General features: G+C 42.2%; 1 protein-coding gene across 6 annotated transcripts in view; it reads left to right on the forward strand.

Moving 5' to 3' along the window:
• The window catches only part of LOC137431812 (uncharacterized), a 164,084-nt gene that overhangs the window by 123,673 nt on the left and 17,911 nt on the right, over positions 1-22,500 (forward strand). For all 6 annotated transcript variants that reach the window (XM_078782521.1, XM_078782523.1, XM_068123534.2 and 3 more), the window contains 4 exons: positions 2,465-5,698; positions 12,202-12,303; positions 16,941-17,000; positions 17,085-17,171. In XM_078782521.1, the coding sequence (XP_078638647.1) occupies positions 2,465-5,698; positions 12,202-12,303; positions 16,941-17,000; positions 17,085-17,171 (3,483 nt within the window). The remainder of the gene's footprint in view (positions 1-2,464; positions 5,699-12,201; positions 12,304-16,940; positions 17,001-17,084; positions 17,172-22,500) is intronic.

Below are 22,500 nucleotides of genomic sequence, written 5' to 3' on the forward strand. Positions count from 1 at the left end.
GTTTGACCAGTTTGTGATTTTGTCCAGGTCTGCAGAGAGTGAAGAGGCTGCAGACTGCCGTTCTGAGGGATGAGGAACGGAGCGACAGAGAGTGGAGTCATCAGCAAAGAGATGGAGAGGATTTTCCAGAGAGTCGGAGAGATCATTCATGAAGACCAGAAAAAGCACAGGGCCCAGAACACTGCCTTGGGGAACTCCAGCCTGAACAGGAAGGGGAGATGAGAGAAATCCATTCAGGGCCACACGTTGACTATGACCAGAGAGGAAGTCCCGCAAACCATGTGTGGAGATTTCCATGGATACCATAGGAGGAGAGTTTGGTGAGCAGAGCGGGGTGCCAGACCGTATCAAAGGCACGTGATATGTCAAGCGAGACAGCTGTAATTTCCATTTGATATTTGTATTCTTTTTTGTAAATATTGGGAATATTTTATTTAATTTATCACCTTAACATTGTCTTGAATGTCAATTTGTAATATTGTTTTCAAAAGCGACAACTGCTGTAACCGCTGTCGACTCTATCGCCATGGCTTGCAAATGAGCAAACATCGAAGAATATCACTCTTGGTTGAGCAACAGTCATTAAAATATTTGAACAAAAAGACAAATAAAGCAAATGGAAAGGTAAAATAATGGTGAAACAGGGATGTGTTCCATTATTGAGCAGCTTGTAGAGCACTCGCCAACTGACTTAAGCACTCAATCAGCATTCCAATGAAACAATTGATAAGGAACAGCTAGCTGGCTTGGCAAGCGTTAGTTATAAGACTAACTCACATAGTGAAGTTTAATGGTATAAAGGAGCTTCTTTCATGATGCTTATTATTATGTATTCGGCCTGTGGCTGCTGGTGGCATCATTGCTGGAAGCGTGGCTGTGCCACTCATGCAGTGCCCCTTGTTTCCAGTAAGCTATTTCTCATTTTGCCGACCTCGGAAGGATGACAGGCTGAGTCAACCCACCTGGTGTTATTTAACGGCACGGCTTGCTCACACTCAAGACCCTAAGATCTCAAGCCAGCAACCTTTACTGTTATGTCAACACCACGCTTTTCATGATGCTTATTCAACCCTATTATTGCAGCATTGTCGATTATATTGATTTAACTTGTGATCTAAATATGTAGGCAGAGTTTGAAAACTAAAATTCATGTCACACAGCCTTTAATTTTATATTTCCTTTCTGGGTTTATTACTTTGTACATTCTGTGCACATCCTCTCATGAAATTGTCACGTCCTAGTGTTTTCCTTTTGCAGGATATACAGTAATTAACCAACGAATATTACAAATGTTACATTGTTGTTTTGGAGATGGATTATTACCTCCGCCACCAAAGGTGAATGGAGGTTATGTTTCCACTCCTGCCTGGCTGTTTGTTTGTCTGTTTGTGAACAAGATATCTCAAAAAGTTGTGGACGGATTCGGTCGAAATTTGGCAGAGAGGTGGCATGTGTGACGAGGACAAAATGATTACATTTTGGTGAAGATCCGGATTTGGATCCGGCTACTAGAATTTTAAAGTGATTCTTCACCATTGGGAGGTGGGGCCAAAAACGATACATAGCAGGATATCTCAAAAGGTTGTGCACGGATTTGGACGGAACTTGGTGAACCGTTTGGGTGTCTGACAAGGACAAATAGATTCGATTTTGGTGAAGATCGAAAATGGATTCGGAGATGAGAATTATTTAATTTTTTAAGTGATTCTTCACCATTTGGAGGTAAGGCCAAAAACGGTACATAGCAGGATATCTCAAAAAGTTATGGATGGATCTGGATGAAACTTGTTGGACAGGTTGTGTGTGTGACAAGTAAGAATCGATTAAATTTTGGTGAAGATTCGGATCCGGATCCAGCTAGTATAATTTTTTTAAGTGATTCTTCACATTTGAGTCATATGGCCAAAAATGATATATGGCAGGATATCTCAAAAAGTTGTGGATGGATTTGGACAAACTTAGTGGAGAGGTTGTTTGAGTGAAAATAAATAATTGTTTCGATTTTGGTGGAAATCTGAATATGGACTCGGCTACAATAGTAGTAGGCTAGCCCCTGCTCCAGCGGGAAAAACTGGCCTTAAAACGATCATTCATTCATTCATTCTACAAGAACTATTTAATTTTTAGGTGATTCTTCACCATTGAGCGATCGGGTGAAAAGCGATATTTAACATGATATTTAAAAAAGTTATGGACGAGTTATGAATAAACTTGGTGGATGAGTTGGTTAGGTGACAAGAACAAGCCGATTAGATTTTGGTTCAGGTCCGAATCCAGATTAGGCCTATCAGTGGGATACAAAATGTAAACTGTTCACCAGGCGGAGGTATGCTCTCTAGTGAGTGCCATTCTAGTTGTTCCTGCTTTATTTGTTGAATGTGAATATGGTTTAATGTTTTGTGAATTTTTTATTTTTTTGGTTGGATTAATGCTTGTGAATTCTCATTTCTAATTTCTCATACAGGTTGAAACGGTTTGGCTCTGGGAGAGTGAAAGAAAAACCATCCACTTCTCGATCAAGGTCTTGGTCCCAAATTGGTTCCAAACGGCACTGCTATCCGCAATTACCACACAAGCCTCATAAATTGAAAATATCAAAACGGAAGAAGCACAACAAAAATACATTGAATAGGGAAGATAAGAGGCCAGCTGAGAAAGGCAAAGTCAGTGTTCCTTTCAACAAGTATACTGAAATTAATGAACAGCCCACAAATCTGGCTCACGATATTGCAAATGATAATAAAATGTCATTGCATGTTCAGAATGAGTCAAAGATGAATCTGGCAAAATTTGACAATCGAGAGAAACAAAGTGTGGCAGGTGAACAGAGAAATCTCTCAAAATCTCGTACTGGATCAAAAAACCGTTCAAGCAAATCCTCCTCTTTCTCAAGGTCTCGATCGAGATCCCTTTCAAAGTCTTGTTATTCTCTATCACGTGCTTGTTCTCGAACTCCCTCAAGATCGAGCTTTCGGTCTTCTTCTGTAACTTTGTCAAGGTCATGGACCAGAAGCCCTTCTCGATATTCCTCAAAGTTGCACTCTCGGACCCAATCTTCCAGTGTTTCTTCATCACACTATGAACATAAGAAATCTCGGTCCCACCGATCACATTCTTTTTCTTACACAGAATTGACTTACTCATCAAAAGAACGAAGCTCAAGCTCCTCTTCTTTTAGCCGTACGCACACTCCAACATGGAGGAGTACTGGTTGCAAAACCTGGTCCCCAATAGCACGATCATATCACAAAACACAGCACAAGTCAGATATTGGCTCACTGAGGCAACCAACAACTGCTGTTGCAAGGATTGCTGAAAAGATCAACCAGGTCGTCACTCCAACAGTCAATGAGGAAGCTGTAGCCATGCTGCCGCTCAGTGATAGCCCTCCTCCTTCTCGTTGGAGGCCTGGGCAAAAGCCTTGGAAACCCTCATACCTGAATGTTCCAATTCCACCGATGCACACTGAATGGCGGCTAATGACTCCTACTGTTTCTGAACCAAACATAGTGATTAATGAGGGCAACACTGGAAAAATACCCCAGGTGTGGAGTCCTGACAGACTGAGGGAAAACCAGTGGGGCAATGAAAGTATTTTGAAAGTTGGGACAAAACATAGTAGTTCAAAAGGCAGTGTATGCTCAAAGCAGTCTTTGCAGTATCTTCCAGCGTCATGCTGCAGCAGTACTTCAGTCACACACAGTTTCTCATCAAAGTATAGGTCAGCATCAAGAAGTCACCAGGATTCAGATGTGTCTTCACATTCATATTGCAGTCATTCACCCAAAGCCAAGTCAACCTTGTCTGATAGAAAAGAGAGAAATATTAGTTCACGAAGTTCTTTATCTGATGGTGAATTGTCCTATCACTCTGGCATCCTCACTCAAAAATATTCTGCAGCTTGCAGAAAAAAAGAAAAGAGAAAAAAAGCAAAGAGCAGCAGCAAGAAGAAGAAAACAAAGAAGTCTCGTCGGAAAAAGCAAAATCGTAACGATGCATCGTATTCTGAAGAGGACAATTCTGAAGTCTCTGTGCGGCCTTATTCAAGCCAAATGACCAAGAGGGAAGAAAGTAACACTGTAATCCATTCTGTAACAATAAAAAAGAAAAAAAAGAAAAGAAAGAAACTGCAGGAAAAAATTCACTGGCAGCCTCCTATTGAGTTTGGTGAGGATATGGAAGAAAATATTGTGACTGATCTTGATCCAATTAAGGCTCAGACACAAACAGGCAAGTCAGAGATATTTGAAGCTACACTTGTATCTCCAAAGAACATTGTGGAAGTGAAAAGAAAAGACCAGACTATTGTAGTGGCAAGTGATTTTGCAAAAACTGATACCCATTCTCTAAACCCATGTTCAGTTGGTGATGTTGGGAAAGATGATTATTTTGTGAATCAGGAATTTGACAAAAGGGAGCTTACCCGAGAGAAATGCTCAAACCCCACCAGCCCTGTATTGGTCAACTTTGAAACAGAAGGAAGTTGCCAAATTGATCAAATGGCCAATGACATTAAATCTACTGCATGCATAAGTAAGAATGCAATTTCAGTGCTTTGTGAAGAAGAAGAAGAAGAAGAAGAAGAAGAAGAAAAGGCAGATATGCATTGTCATCACAAGAACACATCTCAAATTTTAACCTCCAGCAATGAGAAAGATATTGTCAATGAAATAAGCGGTGAGGGGGATTTTCATGACCAAAGCCAATTTGTCTATGAAAAAAAGAATGAAGAATCAGCTGCAAAGCATGGTTTGAACATAACGTGGATTTCCAATGACAAGCAGAAGCAAATGCACCAAAACGACGAGAATAAAAGCCCTTCAGCAGATGAGATGAATGATTGCAAGAAACACCTTGATGGTGATAAAATAATAAGCCAGAGTCACAAACAGTTAGTTTTTGAAAGAACAAGAACCTTCACTCGTGCAGCAATTGAAGTGCAGCAAGATGACAACAGTACAGAGAGAGACCAGCAGCAAATAGAAACTTGCAAGCTCATAGCCTCTGCTGCTACAAGCACCGTAAAACATGAAATGAGTCCGAACCAGCGCAAAGTGAGCGATGCAACTGTCACGGAGCCTGCTTTGCCAATGCCCAGTACGACTTCTGCATGTTCAAAATGGAAACCTCTCACAGAGGCACCAAATCTGCTGAGCACCAAGAAAGGAACTGAACTAAAACCATTAGTGTTAATCAAGACTGCAAAGATACGAGTCGACATTGAAGCTCATGCATCATCAAAGGAGTTTGGCGACAAACCGGGCAATGAATCGTATCCGGAGAAAACAAAAAACACTGAAGATCATTGCAATCAACTTGAGAAAAAGGGACTTTTGCAAGCTGAGCGATTACCGGTGATGTCTGAAAAAATTAAAACAAAAGGTGTTGCGAAGCCTGGGTCTCTTTTTGATGAACTCAGCAAGACAATGAAACGGCAAAGACGACACACTCGCAAAACAAATGGTGGAAGCAAGGAAGACTCGGACAACAGCGAGACAGACAGAAGAAGTAGTGATTGCAATAAAGTGATTCACAGCCATCGTGGGCGACGACGGTCCCCATCGTCTTCCAGCAAAAGTTGGAGCCGGAGCAGGAGTTTATCTTGCAGTAGAAGCTGGAGTCGAAAACGATCAAAGTCAAGGTTCAGCTCATCATACTCACGGTGCTCTGATCACAGCCGTACCTGCAGCACGTGCAGGTGAGGCTTGTTATCTTTTATAATCTTTATGATCTTTCTGGATGGAAGCAACACTAATTTGAACTGTTTAGTCTGGGTTCGATTTGCGGCCCAACTATAAACTATTAGATTGATGCTTTAGAGGCAGGGCAATGCCATACCTTGGTTGACATTAAGTTAGGGAACCATCCTCTTGCTTTAACTGTTGCATATTTAACATCCTACAGTGTCTGAAGTGCATATTTCTTCACATTCACTTGTAAATGTAAAAATATTGTGCAATTTGAAAGTAGGCCATTGTACAGCATTATGTGCCAGTACTATGAACAAATTCAAAATGAATGTATTTAATATAGCAAGCAAAGCAATGAATAAACCACCCGGTACACATCCTGCCTAAAACTGCTTTAACAGCTTTGAATATCTCCAACTTAGCATGGATGAAACACAGACAGACACGCACAGGCGAACACAGTCAGATTGAGACACATAAGGCACACCTCTGATGGTTACAGACAGACAAATAACTGAAGAATTCCTTCAGCTTACTGGATCTCAAAATCTGTTTGAGAAAAGGTCACACAATCATAGACGGCGCACAATTTCACATCATACTAAAATATGCTATTTGGTGTCTGACTGATTTTTGACTGCGATATATTCGATCGCTACTTGTCCAATCTCATACCCATTCCCTACATGGGCAGCAGGAAGGATCATTCCTCTCTGGGGTATATAGATTACAGTAGATCTAGGGTCAGCCCTCAAGAACATCAAGTGTGTTCAGTTACCAAGTTTCTTGAAGAGCCAAGTGGCTTAAGCACCCGAGCAAGCACTCCATTCAAAGCCATTGATAAGGAACTGCTGGCTTGGCAAGCGCTAGCTAGCTGCTTAGTAGCTGAACAGACCCCGGGTTTCCTCCCTTTCAGTTTAGTGTTAAACAGCAGTAGCGACTGTTTCAAAAAGTAATCATACGCGTTTGTGGTTTATAATATTTTTTACTTCTGGTTGGGGCCGTTGTTTCCACGAAAACGGCACGATAAACTATTTATAATTGTTAATGTGGCGTTTGTTCGATGAAACACCCCTTGTAGTAAGGGCATTTTATGAGATATTTCACAAATCTGTTAACTAAATTGTTACCAAAAAATTTCTTCACCATTATGTTTGTAAAGGTGTGTAATAACATGTGTTAAAATGTTGAAGTTCAACTCCCGTGGGAAACCCAGAAAAAAAGCTGTTGAATTCGGGTACCGAAAAATTATTTTCGAGAATTTTTTTTTTTTTTAATCGGCCCTTAAGTAACTTATGAGGGGTCAAATAAGGGTTTTTCATGATTCTGGGTTGATTGTTAACATTTATATTTTCACTTTTACATTTACACACAAAGTAGCTTTTATTTCACATACATATATAATACTCAAGAGTTATTTCTCATTCACAATGTCAGAAGTTTCAACAGTCATTGTCTATGTCTTCTTCAGACTCAACAACATCATGACTGCAGTTTCTGCATGTAATGCCATTACAGACTCCACAGGCCGAGATGCACGTGACCCCATTCTTCTTGCAGCTGCATCGCCGGTTGCTGCAATCTCCATGACAATTACAGCTCGTGAACTGCAATAGCTCCTCAGGAGCCGTGGGGTCCAGTGTTGGAGCTGGCTCATACCCATGCACACCTATTGTCCATCCATAGTCACTGGGGTTCAGAGACATGCTCTGTAGAAGGATCCAGTCGTACTTCCAGGATAGATCAACTGGATCACATCTAGTAGTCCAGAATCTTCCATGATGTTACCCATTGATCCAAGATAAGACTTCAGCAGGTGAAAACCACCCAACCTTGGAATGACGGGTAGATTTGCCTGCTTTATTATATTCACAGCCTTCAGCCAAATCGGAAGATCAAAGGTCACTATAGTGACCCCAGCACGCCGTATGCACTCTTTCAGAGTGGTGAAGATGGTGTTGAGGTCATTAGGGTCTCCTTCAATAACTGGGAGGAACTCGATCTGTGTGCTCTGCTTTACGTCATTAGCATGGATTCTCTTCATCCAGCCATTCCAGTTGGAGTGTGGGAACTCAGGATCGTTGGCTTTGATCACCCACCCTGCTGCCCAGAGTGTGTCACCTGGAGTGAGGAGTGGCTGATCATGAGCCAGGGAGGAGGAAAGCTCAGCGAGGGGGAGAAACATGATCGCGTTTGTTCCTATCTGTTTCCTGTTCGTAAATGGAATAATCTTTACTTCAGTTCCTCTCAGGATCTTAGCTTTGTCGAGTGCCTTCAACTTCACCCGGGGGAAAGCTGCTGTTGTCTGTGGATCTGGCAAAGGTGGTGCCGGAGAGGTGACTTCGATCCAACCCATTGAGTGAAAGGGAGTGTTTCCATGAATAGAGACAATGTTTAAATCTATATTGTCTCCAACAAACTGAGTGACTGCATTGTTTGTTTCCCCAACCTCCATAAAGACCACCTGATCATTACTTGACAATTCACTTTCACTGGCTGGCACTTTGGCTGTCATCACTGATTGATCCTCAAGCGCAGCATCAACCGCAACCTCATCATTGATCTGTTCATCGGTTTCCTCCACAATGGTGTCAAGAGTGCCAGAAGTATCTGGAACATCATCTCCACTCCTACTATTAAGGAAGCAGTATTTGTAGTTTTGTGTCTCCGTGTAAGACTCGGTGTATCCCAGCCGGTGGAACTTGTTGAGCATCCATTTTGACCCAAATCTATGATCAAGTTGTATGGCAAGCCCCATTTGGTGTGGCAATACTCCAGACCGAGGTCGACAGGCCTTAATAAAATTCTGCCCCCAAACGGCAACTCTTTCGTCTGTCTTGACAATCGGTCTTAAGAACATCTGAAGGCTTGCAGGAACAAGTGTCAGCTGACTATCGATGTCAGTCATACTGTGTGTGGTGGGGTATGACTTTGGACCTAAATCAATCAAGGCAATATCATTGGATATGAACTTGAGTGCCGTCTTTATGATCTGAGTCTTCTCATCTCCATGGTCAAGATTAGCATGATGCCCTCGCAGAATATTGTCGGTGCCATCTTTGAGACAGAGTACAGCTGCCCTTCTTTCCTGTGTTGTGAAATACAAGGTGTCTTCGTATTTCTCTAGAAGTTTTATCTTTAGCCAATGCTTTGAATAAGAAAGGCTCTTCTCTGGTGACTGATCAAACTCCTGCAGCTTTTCATGGACTTGGTCCATGTTCATTACCCCATGCTCTAAATCTGAGTCTAACCATTCGCAGAATTCAATAAAAACTGCCTCTCGCTCCTCATCAATACTCCTCTGTCCTCTCTTCCTTTTTCCTTCCTCATCAGTCTTGGACAAACTGTCACCTCTCGCAAACATAAGTTTGCATCGCAAATGGTACAGTGTTTCTTCTGCTACCAAGTCGTTGATCCCTTCCAGGCGTCCAGTGACTTCAGTGCCCCAGTCATCCCCGCGACTCCGTGCTGTCTTCAGCAAGCTTGCCTTCAGTGTATCTGCAGTCAAATTATCTGGCACTCTGTATTTCTTTCTAGCTTGTGCTGGATTATTTTTGTAGAGCTGGGCTGGTTGGTTGCAAAGAATGCATACATCCTTATACAGGAGGTCAACTGACTGTGATCTTCTAGAACTGCAGCCAGTTGATGAACTGAACTCACAAGTAGTGTGTCTTCTCTTCAACTTTGATGACTCTTTCTCTGCCTTTGATGCTTGAGCTGACTTATTGGTGGTTGCAACAAAGTTGTTGTACAGATCATTTTTACACTTCTGGTGGTACCTCAGTTTTCCTTCCTTTTGAGCCTCCTTCATACGTTCCACAACAGTAACATTTTCGACAGTTTCTGCTTGTTTCAATAAAGTTGAGTATCCCTTTGGAGTTGCCTATATGAGCCTTTCAGCTGGTGTATCCGAGCGTGCACAGATGAAGCAATTGAGCACAGGTGGTGTAACGTCTTCATCCATATTGCTAGACTCCATGTCCTGCAAAGTAGAAAATGAGATATATTTAGAAATTATTTTTCCACAAAGGAGCGTCTGTGGTGAAATATAAATGTTAACAATCAACTCAGAATCATGAAAAACCCTTATTTGACCCCTCATAAGTTACTTAGGGGGCCGATTAAAAAAAATAAAAATTCTCGAAAATAATTTTTCGGTACCCGAATTCAACAGCTTTTTTTCTGGGTTTCCCACGGGAGTTGACCTTCAACATTTTAACACATGTTATTACACACCTTTACAAACATATTGGTGAAGAAATTTTTTGGTAACAATTTAGTTAACAGATTTTCATGTTTCCCTTACTATTGGGGAGAGGGGCAGATTAATTCTCTACAACCTCCATCATGTGACCCTTAGTCCTCCTGTCGAGTTTGGTTGAGATTGGATAAGTAACGACCGTATGTATTGCAGTCAAAATTCAGTCAGACAGACAGACACCAGATTGCGTATTTCAGTATGATTCTTCATCACTGAGTAAAAAAAAAAACACCTTTAGAGGCCATTTTTCCCCGCAAAGCGGGGGTTGGCCTTTTTCGGGAACCGTGGTTGTTGTTGTTTTTTTCGGTCCCCTTTTTGAAGCAATGTTTTACGGCCGGATGCCCTTCCTGCCACCAACCCTTTTTGCCGCCTTTAACGACAAACAGGGAATTACCAGTGAACTGGTACTCAATTTGCCGACCTCGGAAGGATGACAGGCTGAGTCAACCCCCCTGGCGTTAATTCAGCAATCGACCGGGATTCGAACCCAGGATCCTTGGATCCTAAGCCGGCACCCTAGCCACTAGCCCAACACCAGGGTTCCGGGACTGAGTGACAGGGCTAAAATGATTTATAACACGATATATCAAAAAAAGTTATGGATTGATTTGGACTAAACCTGGTGCACAGATTGGGTGTGTATGAAGGAAGAATTGATTTGATTTCGATCAAGATCTGGATAAAATAATATAATTTTTTTAATGTGATTCTTCACCATTGAGAGATGGGCTAAAAACTATATATAACATGGTATTTCAAAAAGTTGTAGATGACTTATGACAAAACTTGGTGGATGAGTTAGGTAAGTGACAATAACAATCCGATTAGTTTTTGGTTCAGGTCCGAATCCAGATCCAGCCCATCAGTGGGATACAAAACGTAAACTGTTCAGCCTGGTGGAGATATGCTCTCTGCTAGGTGCCATTCTTGTCTTCTTTTGAATGCATCACATGGCTAATGGTAATATCTAATGTAGGGGGTGCACATCTGTACTGTTGAAGCTGTGCCCCCTGTAGGTTTGAGCAATAATTCTGAATTTGCTCTGGGTGCCGGCAGCATCTTGCATGCTCTCATTGAAGAACATAGTGGGATCTTTAACGTCCACCAAGTAATGCTGGCAGACAGGACAGAAGCAACGTAAATGTAAGCCAGGTTTAACGTCCATCTAAGGCATGGCACACACATTGATGAATCACCCTGCCTGAAAATCGCTGAGATGCGTTTTTCGCCACCATAGATGCATTCATGCATTTGTGCAATCACAAACCTGCCAACTCTTCTTAGAGAAACTGACGATTTTGGAATTATATTTCAGCAAAAGAGACACTAAGACTAAACATACAACTTTTTGGACAGTTGGCTCAGGTGTTGCATTGCAGTGCACCACTATTTTGTCTGAATCTCAATCTTCCATCCGCCCTGAGAACCTTCTTACTCTCCACGGACAGAAAATTTGATTGGTTGAGACTGTGTACAATTTTGCCAAAGTACTACTAAACTGAAGTTTTTGGAAGTACAAACAGTGATTTGTGTTCTATAGTGGTCAGAATATATGAGTATAATTCATTAAAAATGAAAAAAGTTGTAAAGCCTGTAGAAATAAAACAAAACTAGAAAGAGCAGAGATTGCAGACCCTCGCCAGGACGTGTTTTCCGTGGTTTTTAAGGCTTTTGTGTTAAAACAAATATGGCGGCCAAACCACGTGATGACATCTTTTTTTTTTCTCCACCAATTTATCCCTTGATGATGCTCAAGAAATTTCATCTTAATCGGATGAAGTTTTGTACTTGTCGAATTCTGACGACATAATGGAGGCACCTATGACATCATCATTAACATATTTTATTTCCCATGGGGTGTTCTTTACAATGAGCCATGTCTCAAATTTATCTATGCAGTGCTTTTGGAGATATAGAGGTGCAATTTTTTTTCTGTTTTTCCAAGATGGTGCCCATACCATGTGACCTATGACGTCATAATTATCATTAAAAAAAATTCTACAGGTGGAGTTGCACATATGGTGAAAATTTCCTGTCAATCGGACCAACCGTTACAGAGAAAATCATATTTATTCTGTGCGGACAAACAAACAAACAGACAGATAGACAAACGGACTCAAATGCAATACCCTCTCCTCATGTGAGGGTAATAAACCATTGAATTGCAAGTTTACTGCCATTCATGCATGTGGGAAACACTGTCTTCTGCACCACCTTATTTAACTGCTCTGAGTAACTATCTTCTGGCAGGTCAGGTCCAGAGCGAAGTGCAAGAAGTCGAAGTTGGAGCAGCCAGAGTCGGAGATCTTGGTCAAATTGTTCCAGTCATCCTGGCAACAGAGGCAATCAACGGTATGTATAATGACAGCAGTCTGTCATGCAGTTAATGGTGAAGAAAGCTGCTGATACTGATGAGAACAATGCAATAATGCTAAATGGTAAGGTCTATCTGGATAACACATTTTACCACAACATTGAGAGAAGTGGAGTGGAATGAAATGATTATGTGGAAGTACCTAGGTTTTATCTACAGCTACAATTTCGTAACTATACAATCTATGCAATCGACCTGAGTGCCCTCAAATAACCCCCCCCGCCCCCCCAAAAAAAGACATCTCATTGATTTAGTTGATAACTGTTACATCGAAAGAATAAGGGTTTGTTCACCAGTATCTTAACACCAGTAAAAAGTGCAGATGGTTCACAAACTTTCACAGAAAACACAGACATCTTAAGTCGTTGGAAAGAATATTGTGGCGTCCGTAAGCTGATGAACACCAGCCTTTGGACGAATCGCCAGAACGGTCTTCAATTCTGAGGCGTGTAGCCGAAATTGGTGGTTGGTCCGTCGCACGCGGGTGAAGGAAACAAGGCGCTTAACTGAACGGAAACACACTGGTTTAATCCGAAACCCACAATAAACAGACACTGCACGACAAATAAAGTGCAACACAATAATTTAATGAAAATAAATCAGAGGTGAAAATGAAAGGTGAGGTAAAAACTAACATCTACTTTGAGGTACCTCACATGCAGACTCAAATATAGACAAGAGCACGGATAATACAATAAAATGTTTCCCTTTTTATCGGCTGGCACTCTGCTTTGGCCCAAAATGGGTTTTAGGAGCTCGATGGTCGCTGCAGCCGGTGTAGCCACTTGCGCGGGAAGCACTCCAACAATGGTGCCGGCACCGCACGTGGGAAACGCCCCGGCGTGAGCAAGCAGCTGAGACGGCTCTCTTTCACTCTCCACTCTGTCCGAAGCACCAAGAGCCCCACAAACCGCTGCCAAGACCTCGTCCTCGCTGTCGAAATTGCCAACGTTTCACCAACTCCAAACAAAGCTCTCCTCACCAACCCACACAACAATGGCTAAACCTCCTCCTTGAGCACCAAAAACCCAAGAGCGAGATTCTTCTTTTAACGGTCCTTTTTCCCTCAGAACATTCTCGCTCTGACGTCACACTGGCCAACATCCGAGCCCCATCGAATCACCCCATGGTCGTGCTTGACCAATGATGAACTTCGGGGCGTGGCTTGCTGGTTTTGCGTGGCATGAGCGTCATTAAGGCGTGGCTTACTTGCTGATCGGCAATGTTCGGGTACTGTCGGCGGTTCATGTGGTTGTTGTTTAAACGGAGGTTTTATGGCCAACCTTGTTGTCCCCCGTCGCACCGCGGAGCGAAAGGGGGACTATGGTTTTCCCCTCCATCCGTGTGTCCACCCGTGTGTCCATCCGTGCGTGCGTACGTGTGTGCGTGTGTGCGTGCATATGCGAAGGACCGAATTCTAATTTGGTGTGTGGGTGCAACCCACGTCAAAATCCAAGATGGCCGCCGCCATGTATGTCTGATGCCATGTATGTCTGAACCTTGTGAGCGGAATATCTTGAAAAATAAGCGAAGTACCAGCTTCTAATCTGGTGTGTGGGTGTATCTAGGCATAAGGAAGAAGGCTATTGGAAATTGGGTCACCACGTCAAAATCCAAGATGGCCACCGCCATGTATGTCTGAACCTTGTGAGCGGAATATCTTGAAAAATAAGCGAAGTACCAACTTCTAATTTGGTGTGTGGGTGTATCTAGGCATAAGGAAGAACGTTCTTGAAAATTGGGTCGCCACGTCAAAATCCAAGATGGCCGCCACCATATATATGTCTGAACCTTGTGAGCGGAATATCTTGAAAAATAAGTGAAGTACCAACTTCTAATCTGGTGTGTGGGTGTATCTAGGCATAAGGAAGAACGCTATTGAAAATTGAGTCGCCACATGAAAATCCAAGATGGCCGCCACCATATATATGTCAACCTTGTGAGCGAAATATCTTGGAAAAATAAATGAACTACTAACTTCTAATCTGGTGTGTGGGTGTATCTACGCATAAGGAAGAACGCTATTGAAAATTGGGTCGCCACGTCAAAATCCAATATGGCTGCCTTGCGCCTTCCACTGTCAACTCGCATCACTTCACCGACGGGGGACCTAGGCGTAACGCTTGTTGTAGTTGTAAAAACGTTGGGAAAAGCCACAGGAGGCAATCACATACTAGGGGGAAATGAACCTTAATCCCTATCTAGTTAATACTGCTTCACCCCCCATGTGAAGACACATAAACAATCTTAAGCTCCAGTTTCCCTACTTAAATACATTGCGATGTCTCTTACGCGTCCATGGTCCATGCTATAATTATACAGTCCTATCTTTACGATGGGATTCCATCTTCTACCCCCACAAACGTAACAATATTTTGAAGACCTTCTTAACTGTCCATCGACTGTAACTGTATGTCCAGAGGAACTTATCGAGCAGCATCCGATCAGAAAACATCTCAATGCAGTGCCCCCTCTCGAAGAACTTACAAGTGTCCAACGAGACTTGAAATCAGGTAAAGCACCCGGTGGTTGATGGGATCCCAACAGAGCTACTAAAATATGGTGGGGAAATGCTAAAACAGAGACTCTTGCTGCTCTTCCAAAGGTGCTGGGTAGAAGAATAAGTTCCTCAAGAGTTCAAAGATGCTATTATAAGGACTGTAAACAAAAATAAAGGTGAAAGAATCGACTACGGCAACCATAGAGGAATCTCTCTACTTTCCACTGTGGGCAAGTTATTGGCCAAAATAGTCCAGAAGCGTATCTAATCACTGCCAGAGTTTATCCTTCCTGAGAGCCAATCGTTCCGCAATCGACATGATATTTACACTGCGTCAGCTGCAAGAGAAGGCCATTGAACAACACCAACAGCTGTATGTAGTCTTTCTTGATTTTACTAAGGCTTTTGACTCCATACATAGGATGACTCTTTGGAAGGTCCTTTCCTTTTTTTTTTTGACCTCCCTACCAAGATAATTAACTTGGTTAACAGCTTTCTCGACAACATGAAGGCTACAGTCAGCGCTGGGGCTGAATGCAGTGACCACTTTGGCGTCAGCCATGGTGTAAAGCAGGGTTGGGTGCTGGCACCTACCCTTTCTGCATTATATTTGACTGTAGTCTTGAGGCAACTGAGGACACACAACTTGGTGTGGTGTTCTTAAGAACCAGATGTGATGGTGGCCTCTTCAATCTCAGAAGACTCAAAGCTGACACCAAGGTACGCAAGAAGTGCATTGAGGAACTGTTGTACGCTGATGACACTGCACTGCTGTCTGCCAACCTGCTAGATATCCAAAGGATGCTAAACACCTTCAACGCTGCATCCACCTCTTTCAGTCTTTCATCAAATGTGAAGAAAACTGAACTGCTCTTTCAGCCCCCACTAAATACTCCCATAGTGGAGATGCCAAAGGTATTCCTGAATGGAGAAGCCCTCAAGACTGTACATAGCTTCACGTATCTGGGCAGTACTATCACAGAAACCAACTCTCTTGATGCTGAAGTCACTAAGTGTGTACAAGCAGCCTCTGCTGCCTACAGCTGAATGGAAGACCGCGTCTGGTCTCGGCACGATATCAAGGCTTCTACCAAGTGCAAACTCTACAGAGCTGTGGTGCTAGCATCACTCTTGTATTTGGTAGAGACCTACATTCTCCATCGTAGACACACAAGGAAGTTCAACACAGTTCAAAATCGCCACTTGCATAAGATTCTTAACATCAAGTGTCACCAACTCAGAGGTGTTGAAAATGGCCAACATGCCAAGCGCAGAAGCCCTTATCACAGCTCACCTGCGCTGGATGGTGCATGTAGTTAGAATGGAAGATAATTGGTCTCAAAGATACCTCTGTATGGAGAACTAACACGTGGTAAACGTTCCGTAGGAGGGCAGAAACTTCGATTCAAGGATGTTTTGAGGAGTCACCCGCTTATGTCAATTATTGCAATTACTGATTGGGAGCAGGAAGCCCTAAATCGCAAATCTTGGCGAGACTTACTCTCTGCCATCCCCAAAATTGTGGACACAGAGAGCAATAATGCAGGAGAATTTGAGAAGGCAGTTTATGCTCCGGCACCTTGATCTGCCCCTTATGCAGAAGGAAATTTGTAAACAGAGCTAGTCTCGCTGCTCATTCTCGTTTCAAACGCAGGTCAGATTACTCTCCAGTCTTCATTGACACCTAGACGGACAGCCAATGAATGTGACTTTGCTTCGGAAAACACACACTTCCAAATAAAACCAATACAATTACCTACTTATCTGTTATTACCATGACTGTAACCTTAAATAATAGCAAATACACCACACCTTAAACATATTCACCATAGTAAGAACAATGACAAGCACCTATTGTGTGTGTGTGTGTGTGTGTACGTGTGTGTGTGTACGTGTGTGTGTGTGCACGTGTCTGTGCACGTGTGTGTGTGTGTGCACGCGCGTGTGTGTGTGTGTGTGTGTATGTGTATGTGTGTGTGTGTGCACGTGTGTGCAAGAAGCTGTAGAAGGTCATTCACATGTAATTCGCAAACTGACTGGTCAGTTTGTTTATATTGCCAAAGCTGCCATATGTGCCATTCATAGTTGGAGAGTTACAAAGTTGTCTCTTTTCAGAAACTCAAATAGAAGTCGACAACATCATGGATATAGCCGGCCCCGTGGGCGTACTTCCAGGTATTCAACTACCTGCCATCAAGCAATATGCCGTAAAACTTAAAACATCTATCCAATACTTATTTGGCAACATTTGTGCTTCAGGTCACATTCATCACAGTACAGTTCCAGACATCACAGAGGAAGCAAGAAGCGAAGTCGGAGTCATCACTGTCGGACCAAGGGTAGACGGTGAGCAGAAAATTTCTTTATCATCCAATCATTTATGGCAATGTAGTGCAAATGAAATAAGATTGGTATATGCAGGCGTGGCCAAAAATATTGGCACCATTGCACTTTTTTCAAATAATGCACCATTTCTTTCAGAAAATTGTTGAAATTAAAAAAATATTTTGGTATCCACATTTGTATTTCTTTAGATTGCAGTGGAACAAAACAAAAAAAGCTGAAAAAATAACGAAATCTTAGTTATTCCACACAGTAAATCCTAAAATGGTCTGGACAATATTATTGCCACCTTTTAGAAGTTGTTAGAATTAGATTTCAAGCAGGTGATTCTCCTTTACTTTGGAATTGAACTCACCTGTGGTGAGTTGCAGGTGCCTGCAATATAAAATTAACTCATTCAACCAGTTTGAATGGAGAAAATGAGTCATTCTGCTGTTTTGTGTCACTGTGTGTACCGCAATGAGCATGGAGAAAAGAAAGAAAACCAGAGAATTGCCTGAGGAGGTCAGACACAAGATTGTAGCCAAGCATAGACAATCTCAAGGCTACAAGTCCATCTCCAGAGACCCTGATGTTCCTGTGTCCACTGTAACGCAATGTTATCAGGAGGTTTAAGGCCCATGGCACTGTAGCCAACCTCCCTGGACAATGGACATGGCCGCAAGAGAAAACTTGATCGAAGATTGCAGCGAAGGATTGTTCGAATGGTGGAGAAAGCACCTCAATCAACTGCCAAACTGATTCAAGCTGACCTTCAGACACACAGTATGACAGTTTCAACTCGCACCATCTGTCGCCAACTCAATGAAAGGGGGCTCTATGGTAGGAGACCCAGGAGGACCCCACTGCTAAGAGAGAGAGACATAAGAAAGCTCGATTGGAGTTTGCCAAAACACACCTGAACAAGCCAAGATCCTTCTGGGAGAATATCCTGTTGACAGATGAGACCAAATTCGAGCTTTCGGTAAAGAACATCATCTCTGTGTTTACAGAAAACAAAATGAAGCTTTCAAAGAAAAGAACACCTTCCCTACAGTCAAACATGGAGGAAGTTCAGTGATGTTTTGGGGTTGCTGTTTTGCCTCTTGCACTGGGTGCCTTGAATGTGTGCATGGCATCATGAAATCAGGAGATTACCAAGGCATTTTGGAGTGCAATGTTCAACCCAGTGTCAGAAAGCTGGGTCTCTGTTGAACATCACACGTCTTGCAGCAGGACAATGACTCCAAACACACTTCAAAAAGCACCCAGGAATGGTTTAAGAGAAAATGCCGGACTGTTCTGAAGTGGCCAGCAATGAGTCCAGATCTAAATCGCATTGAACACCTGTGGGGACATCTGAAAACAGCAGTTGGGAGAAGGCACCCTTCTATTCTGGGAGAACTGGAACAGTTTTCACAATAAGAGTGGGCCAAACTCCCAGTAGAGAGGTGTAGGATGCTCATTCATGGCTAAAGGAAGTGTTTGACTGCAGTTATTTTGTCCAAAGGCTGTGTGTGCTACCAAATATCAAGTCTCGGCTGTCAATAATTTTGCCAATACCATTTCTTTTAATTTTCTAATTTAAAAGGATATATTAAGTTCTGAATGAAAAACAAAGGTTCTGTAATATTAACAGTGAAATAAAGAATTATGGAGAACAAATAATTTTGTTAATTTCAACTTATGTGTGGAGAAAATTGTGAGTTATTTGAAAAAAGTGCAAGGATGCCAATATTTTTGGCCACGACTGTATATATATATATATATATATATATATATATATATATATATATATATATATATATATATATATATATGTACACCACCAGTCAAAAGTTTTAGAACACCTCAATTTTTCCAGTTTTTATTGAAATTTAAGCAATTCAAGTCCAGTGAATAACCTGAAATGGTACAAAGTTAAGCAGTAAACTGCTCGAGGTTAAAAAAAAGTTTAGGTTAGCAAAAAGGGAAAACAATGTAAATTGCACAGTTATATTGTAAAAAAAGGCCTTCTTCAGGGAACAAGTAATGGGTTAACAACTTACAGCTGTTTGCAGCAATGTAAGTAAATTAAGCCTTGGAAGTTGATGCAAACAATTCCTACAGGTGTCCACAGGTAATCACCTCTGCTGATTACTTGATGACAAACCCCCTGTCTGTTTAAAAGCAGTATTGGAACAGACTGTTGTGAGGTGAATCAAGAAGGTCTCTGAAGCATTATTTGGACAATATTGCACTGCAGGAAGTAGTATATTGGAAACTGGAGGAAACTCTGACAGGAAGAGGTGTGCAAGACCCAAAGCCACAACAGAATGAGAAGACAAGTTTCTGAGAGGAAACAGCTTGCGTGATAGGCGGCTCACAGGACAACAGCTTCAAGCACAGCTTAACACTGGTCGAAGTAAGCAAGTCTCAGTTTCAACTGTGAAGAGAAGACTTCGAGCTGCAGGTTTGACAGGTCGAGTGGCAGAAAGAAAACCATTGCTAAGATGGCAAAATAAGAAAAAGAGGCTTGCCTGGGCCATGAAGCACCGCCAGTGGACTACTGAAGACTGGAAGAAGGTCTTATGGACCGATGAATCAAAATTTGAAATCTTTGGTTCATCACGCAGGGTTTTTCTCCACCGTTGAGAAGGCAAAATGATGGTTCCTCAGTGTGTGACACCAACTGTCAAACATGGAGGAGGAAACGTGATGGTCTGGGGCTGTTTTGCTAGATCCAGAGTCGGCGACTTGCACAGAGTGACTGGCACCCTGAACCTAAAGGGCTCCAACAGCATTTTGCAGCACCATGCAATACCCTCTGGTACAGTCACGTGAAAAAGTAAGCACACCCCATGTAAAGTTTTGACTTTTTCAACATATTTCAACATACAGCTATTTGATCTTCATTTCAACAATATTGACAGATAAAGGTGATATAATATAACAAATATCATGAAACATTTACATTTTGTAGTCCATTGTATAATTTAAATAAACATAAATGCAAATTCTGCATGTGGAAAAAGTAAGTACACCCTTGGCTCTAATAGGTGGTATTGCACCCTTTGGCAGAAACAAACTCAAGTAGGCATTTCTTATAACTGTCTACCAGTCTCTGACATCGACTGGGAGAAATTTTTGCCCACTCCTCCATGCAGAATTATTTCAGCTGTGCGATGTTTGAGGGGTTTCTTGCATGCACAGCTCGTTTCAAATCCCCCCACAACATCTCGATGGGATTTAGATCCGGGCTTTGACTTGGCCATTCCAGAACCCTCCATTTCTTTCTTTTCAGCCATTCCTTGGTGGATTTACTGGGATGTTTAGGGTCATTGTCATGTTCCAAGGTTCACCTTCGGTTGAGCGTCAACTTTCCGACAGATGGCCTCACATTATCCTCAAGCACCCTCTGGTACAATGAAGAATTCATAGTGGATTCTATGATGGTGAGCTACCCAAGCCCTGATGCAGCAAAGCTGCCCCAAACCATAATATTTCCACCACCATGCTTTACAGTTGGTATCAGGTTTTTGTGGTAAAATGCTGTCTTTAGTTTTCGCCAAACATGTCTTCTGGTACTGTGGCCAAATACCTCTACCTTTGACTCATCTGTCCAGAGCACATTGTTCCAGAAGTGCTGGTCTTTGCCTCGGTGTTCATTGGCAAACTTTAGTCTTGCCCTGATGTTCTTTCTGGACAGCAAAGGTTTCCAACTGGCACACCTCCCATGTAGATCAAATTTGTGCAGCCTCTTTCTAATGGTAGACTCGTGCACTTTTACATCAACAGTGGCAAGAGCTACCTGTAGGTCCCGTGGTGACATTCTGGGGTTCTTAGAGACTTCTTTCAGCATCTTGCGGTCTGCTCTCGAGCTGAACTTGCTGGGGCGGCCTGGCCTGAACAAGTTGGCAGTTGTTTGGAATCTTCTCCACTTGTAGATTATCTTCCGGACAGTCGAATGATTGATTTCAAATTGTTTGGAGATCTTTTTAAATCCCTTCCCAGACTCGTAGGCATCTATAACCTTCTTTCTGAAGGCCTCAGAGAGCTCTTTTGATCTAGGCATGGTGACGCTGCACACTTCAACGACAAAGAGCAAACCAAACTAAATGTCTGAGGTTTAAATAAGACAGGTTCCTCTAAGATCCTCTCTAACGATGTTCTAATAATTTGCACCTGAGCTGGTGCACCTGATTGTAATTTTAGGTATTTGAAGTAGTGATAAATGTCGGGGTGTACTTACTTTTTCCACATGCAAAATTTGCATTTATGTTTATTTAAATTATACAATGGACTACAAAATGTAAATGTTTCATGATATTTGTTATATTATATCACCTTTATCTATCAATATTGTTGAAATGAAGATCAAATAGCTGTATGTTGAAATATGTTGAAAAAGTCAAAACTTTACATGGGGTGTACTTACTTTTTCACGTGACGGTATATGCCTAGTTGGTCTGGGGTTCATCCTACAGCAAGATAATGGCCCTAAACACACCTCCAGGCTATGTCAAAATTACCTTCGAGGTGAAGAACAAGACGGTGGGCTTCAAATCATGGAATGGCCAGCACAGTCTCCAGACTTAAACCCCATCGATCTTTTTTGGGATGAACTGGACAGAAGGGTGAAAGCAAAGCAACCTACAAGTGCAACACATTTGTGGGAACTTCTGCAACAGTGTTGGGAAGAACTTCCCGAACAATATTTGATTTCCATTGCAGAAAGAATGCCACGAGTGTGTTCAGAGGTTATATCTGCAAAAGGTGGCTACTTTGCTGAGTCAAAAATGTAAATTAAAATTTTATTAAACAAAATGATTCTATGATTTCTTTGTTTTTATCTCCAATTGTTTATTTGATCTCTGCTTAATTTCAGAGTACATTGAGACATTAAACCGTAAATTTCAATAAAAACTGGAAAAATTGAGGTGTTCTAAAACTTTTGACCGGTCGTGTAGATATATATATATATATATGCCACCTGAGCTGAATTATAGTTGTAAATACATTCAAAAAGACCCAAAAATGTCGGGACGGGCCCCGGGAAAGTTATAGGCTAGGTGGCGAGGCCGGTCGAGGCCCACCTCGGCCGGGCTGGGCCCATTTCGCAATTAAAAGCTGAGCTGAATTATAGTAGTCAATCTTCTACGGCCGCGGGTAAAAGCTGAATTATAGTAGTAAATTCATTCAAAAAGAACTAAAAATGTCGGGACAGGCCCTGGGAAGGTTATCGGCGAGGCCGGTCGAGGCCGCCTCGGCTGGGCTGGGCCCATTTCGCAATTAAAAGCTGAGCTGAATTATAGTAGTCAATCTTCTACGGCCGCGAGTAAAAGCTGAATTATAGTAGTAAATTCATTCAAAA

This window comes from Myxine glutinosa, chromosome 7, assembly GCF_964187855.1.
Source record: "Myxine glutinosa chromosome 7, kmMyxGlut1.1, whole genome shotgun sequence".
Classification (NCBI taxonomy): Eukaryota; Metazoa; Chordata; class Myxini; order Myxiniformes; family Myxinidae; genus Myxine; species Myxine glutinosa.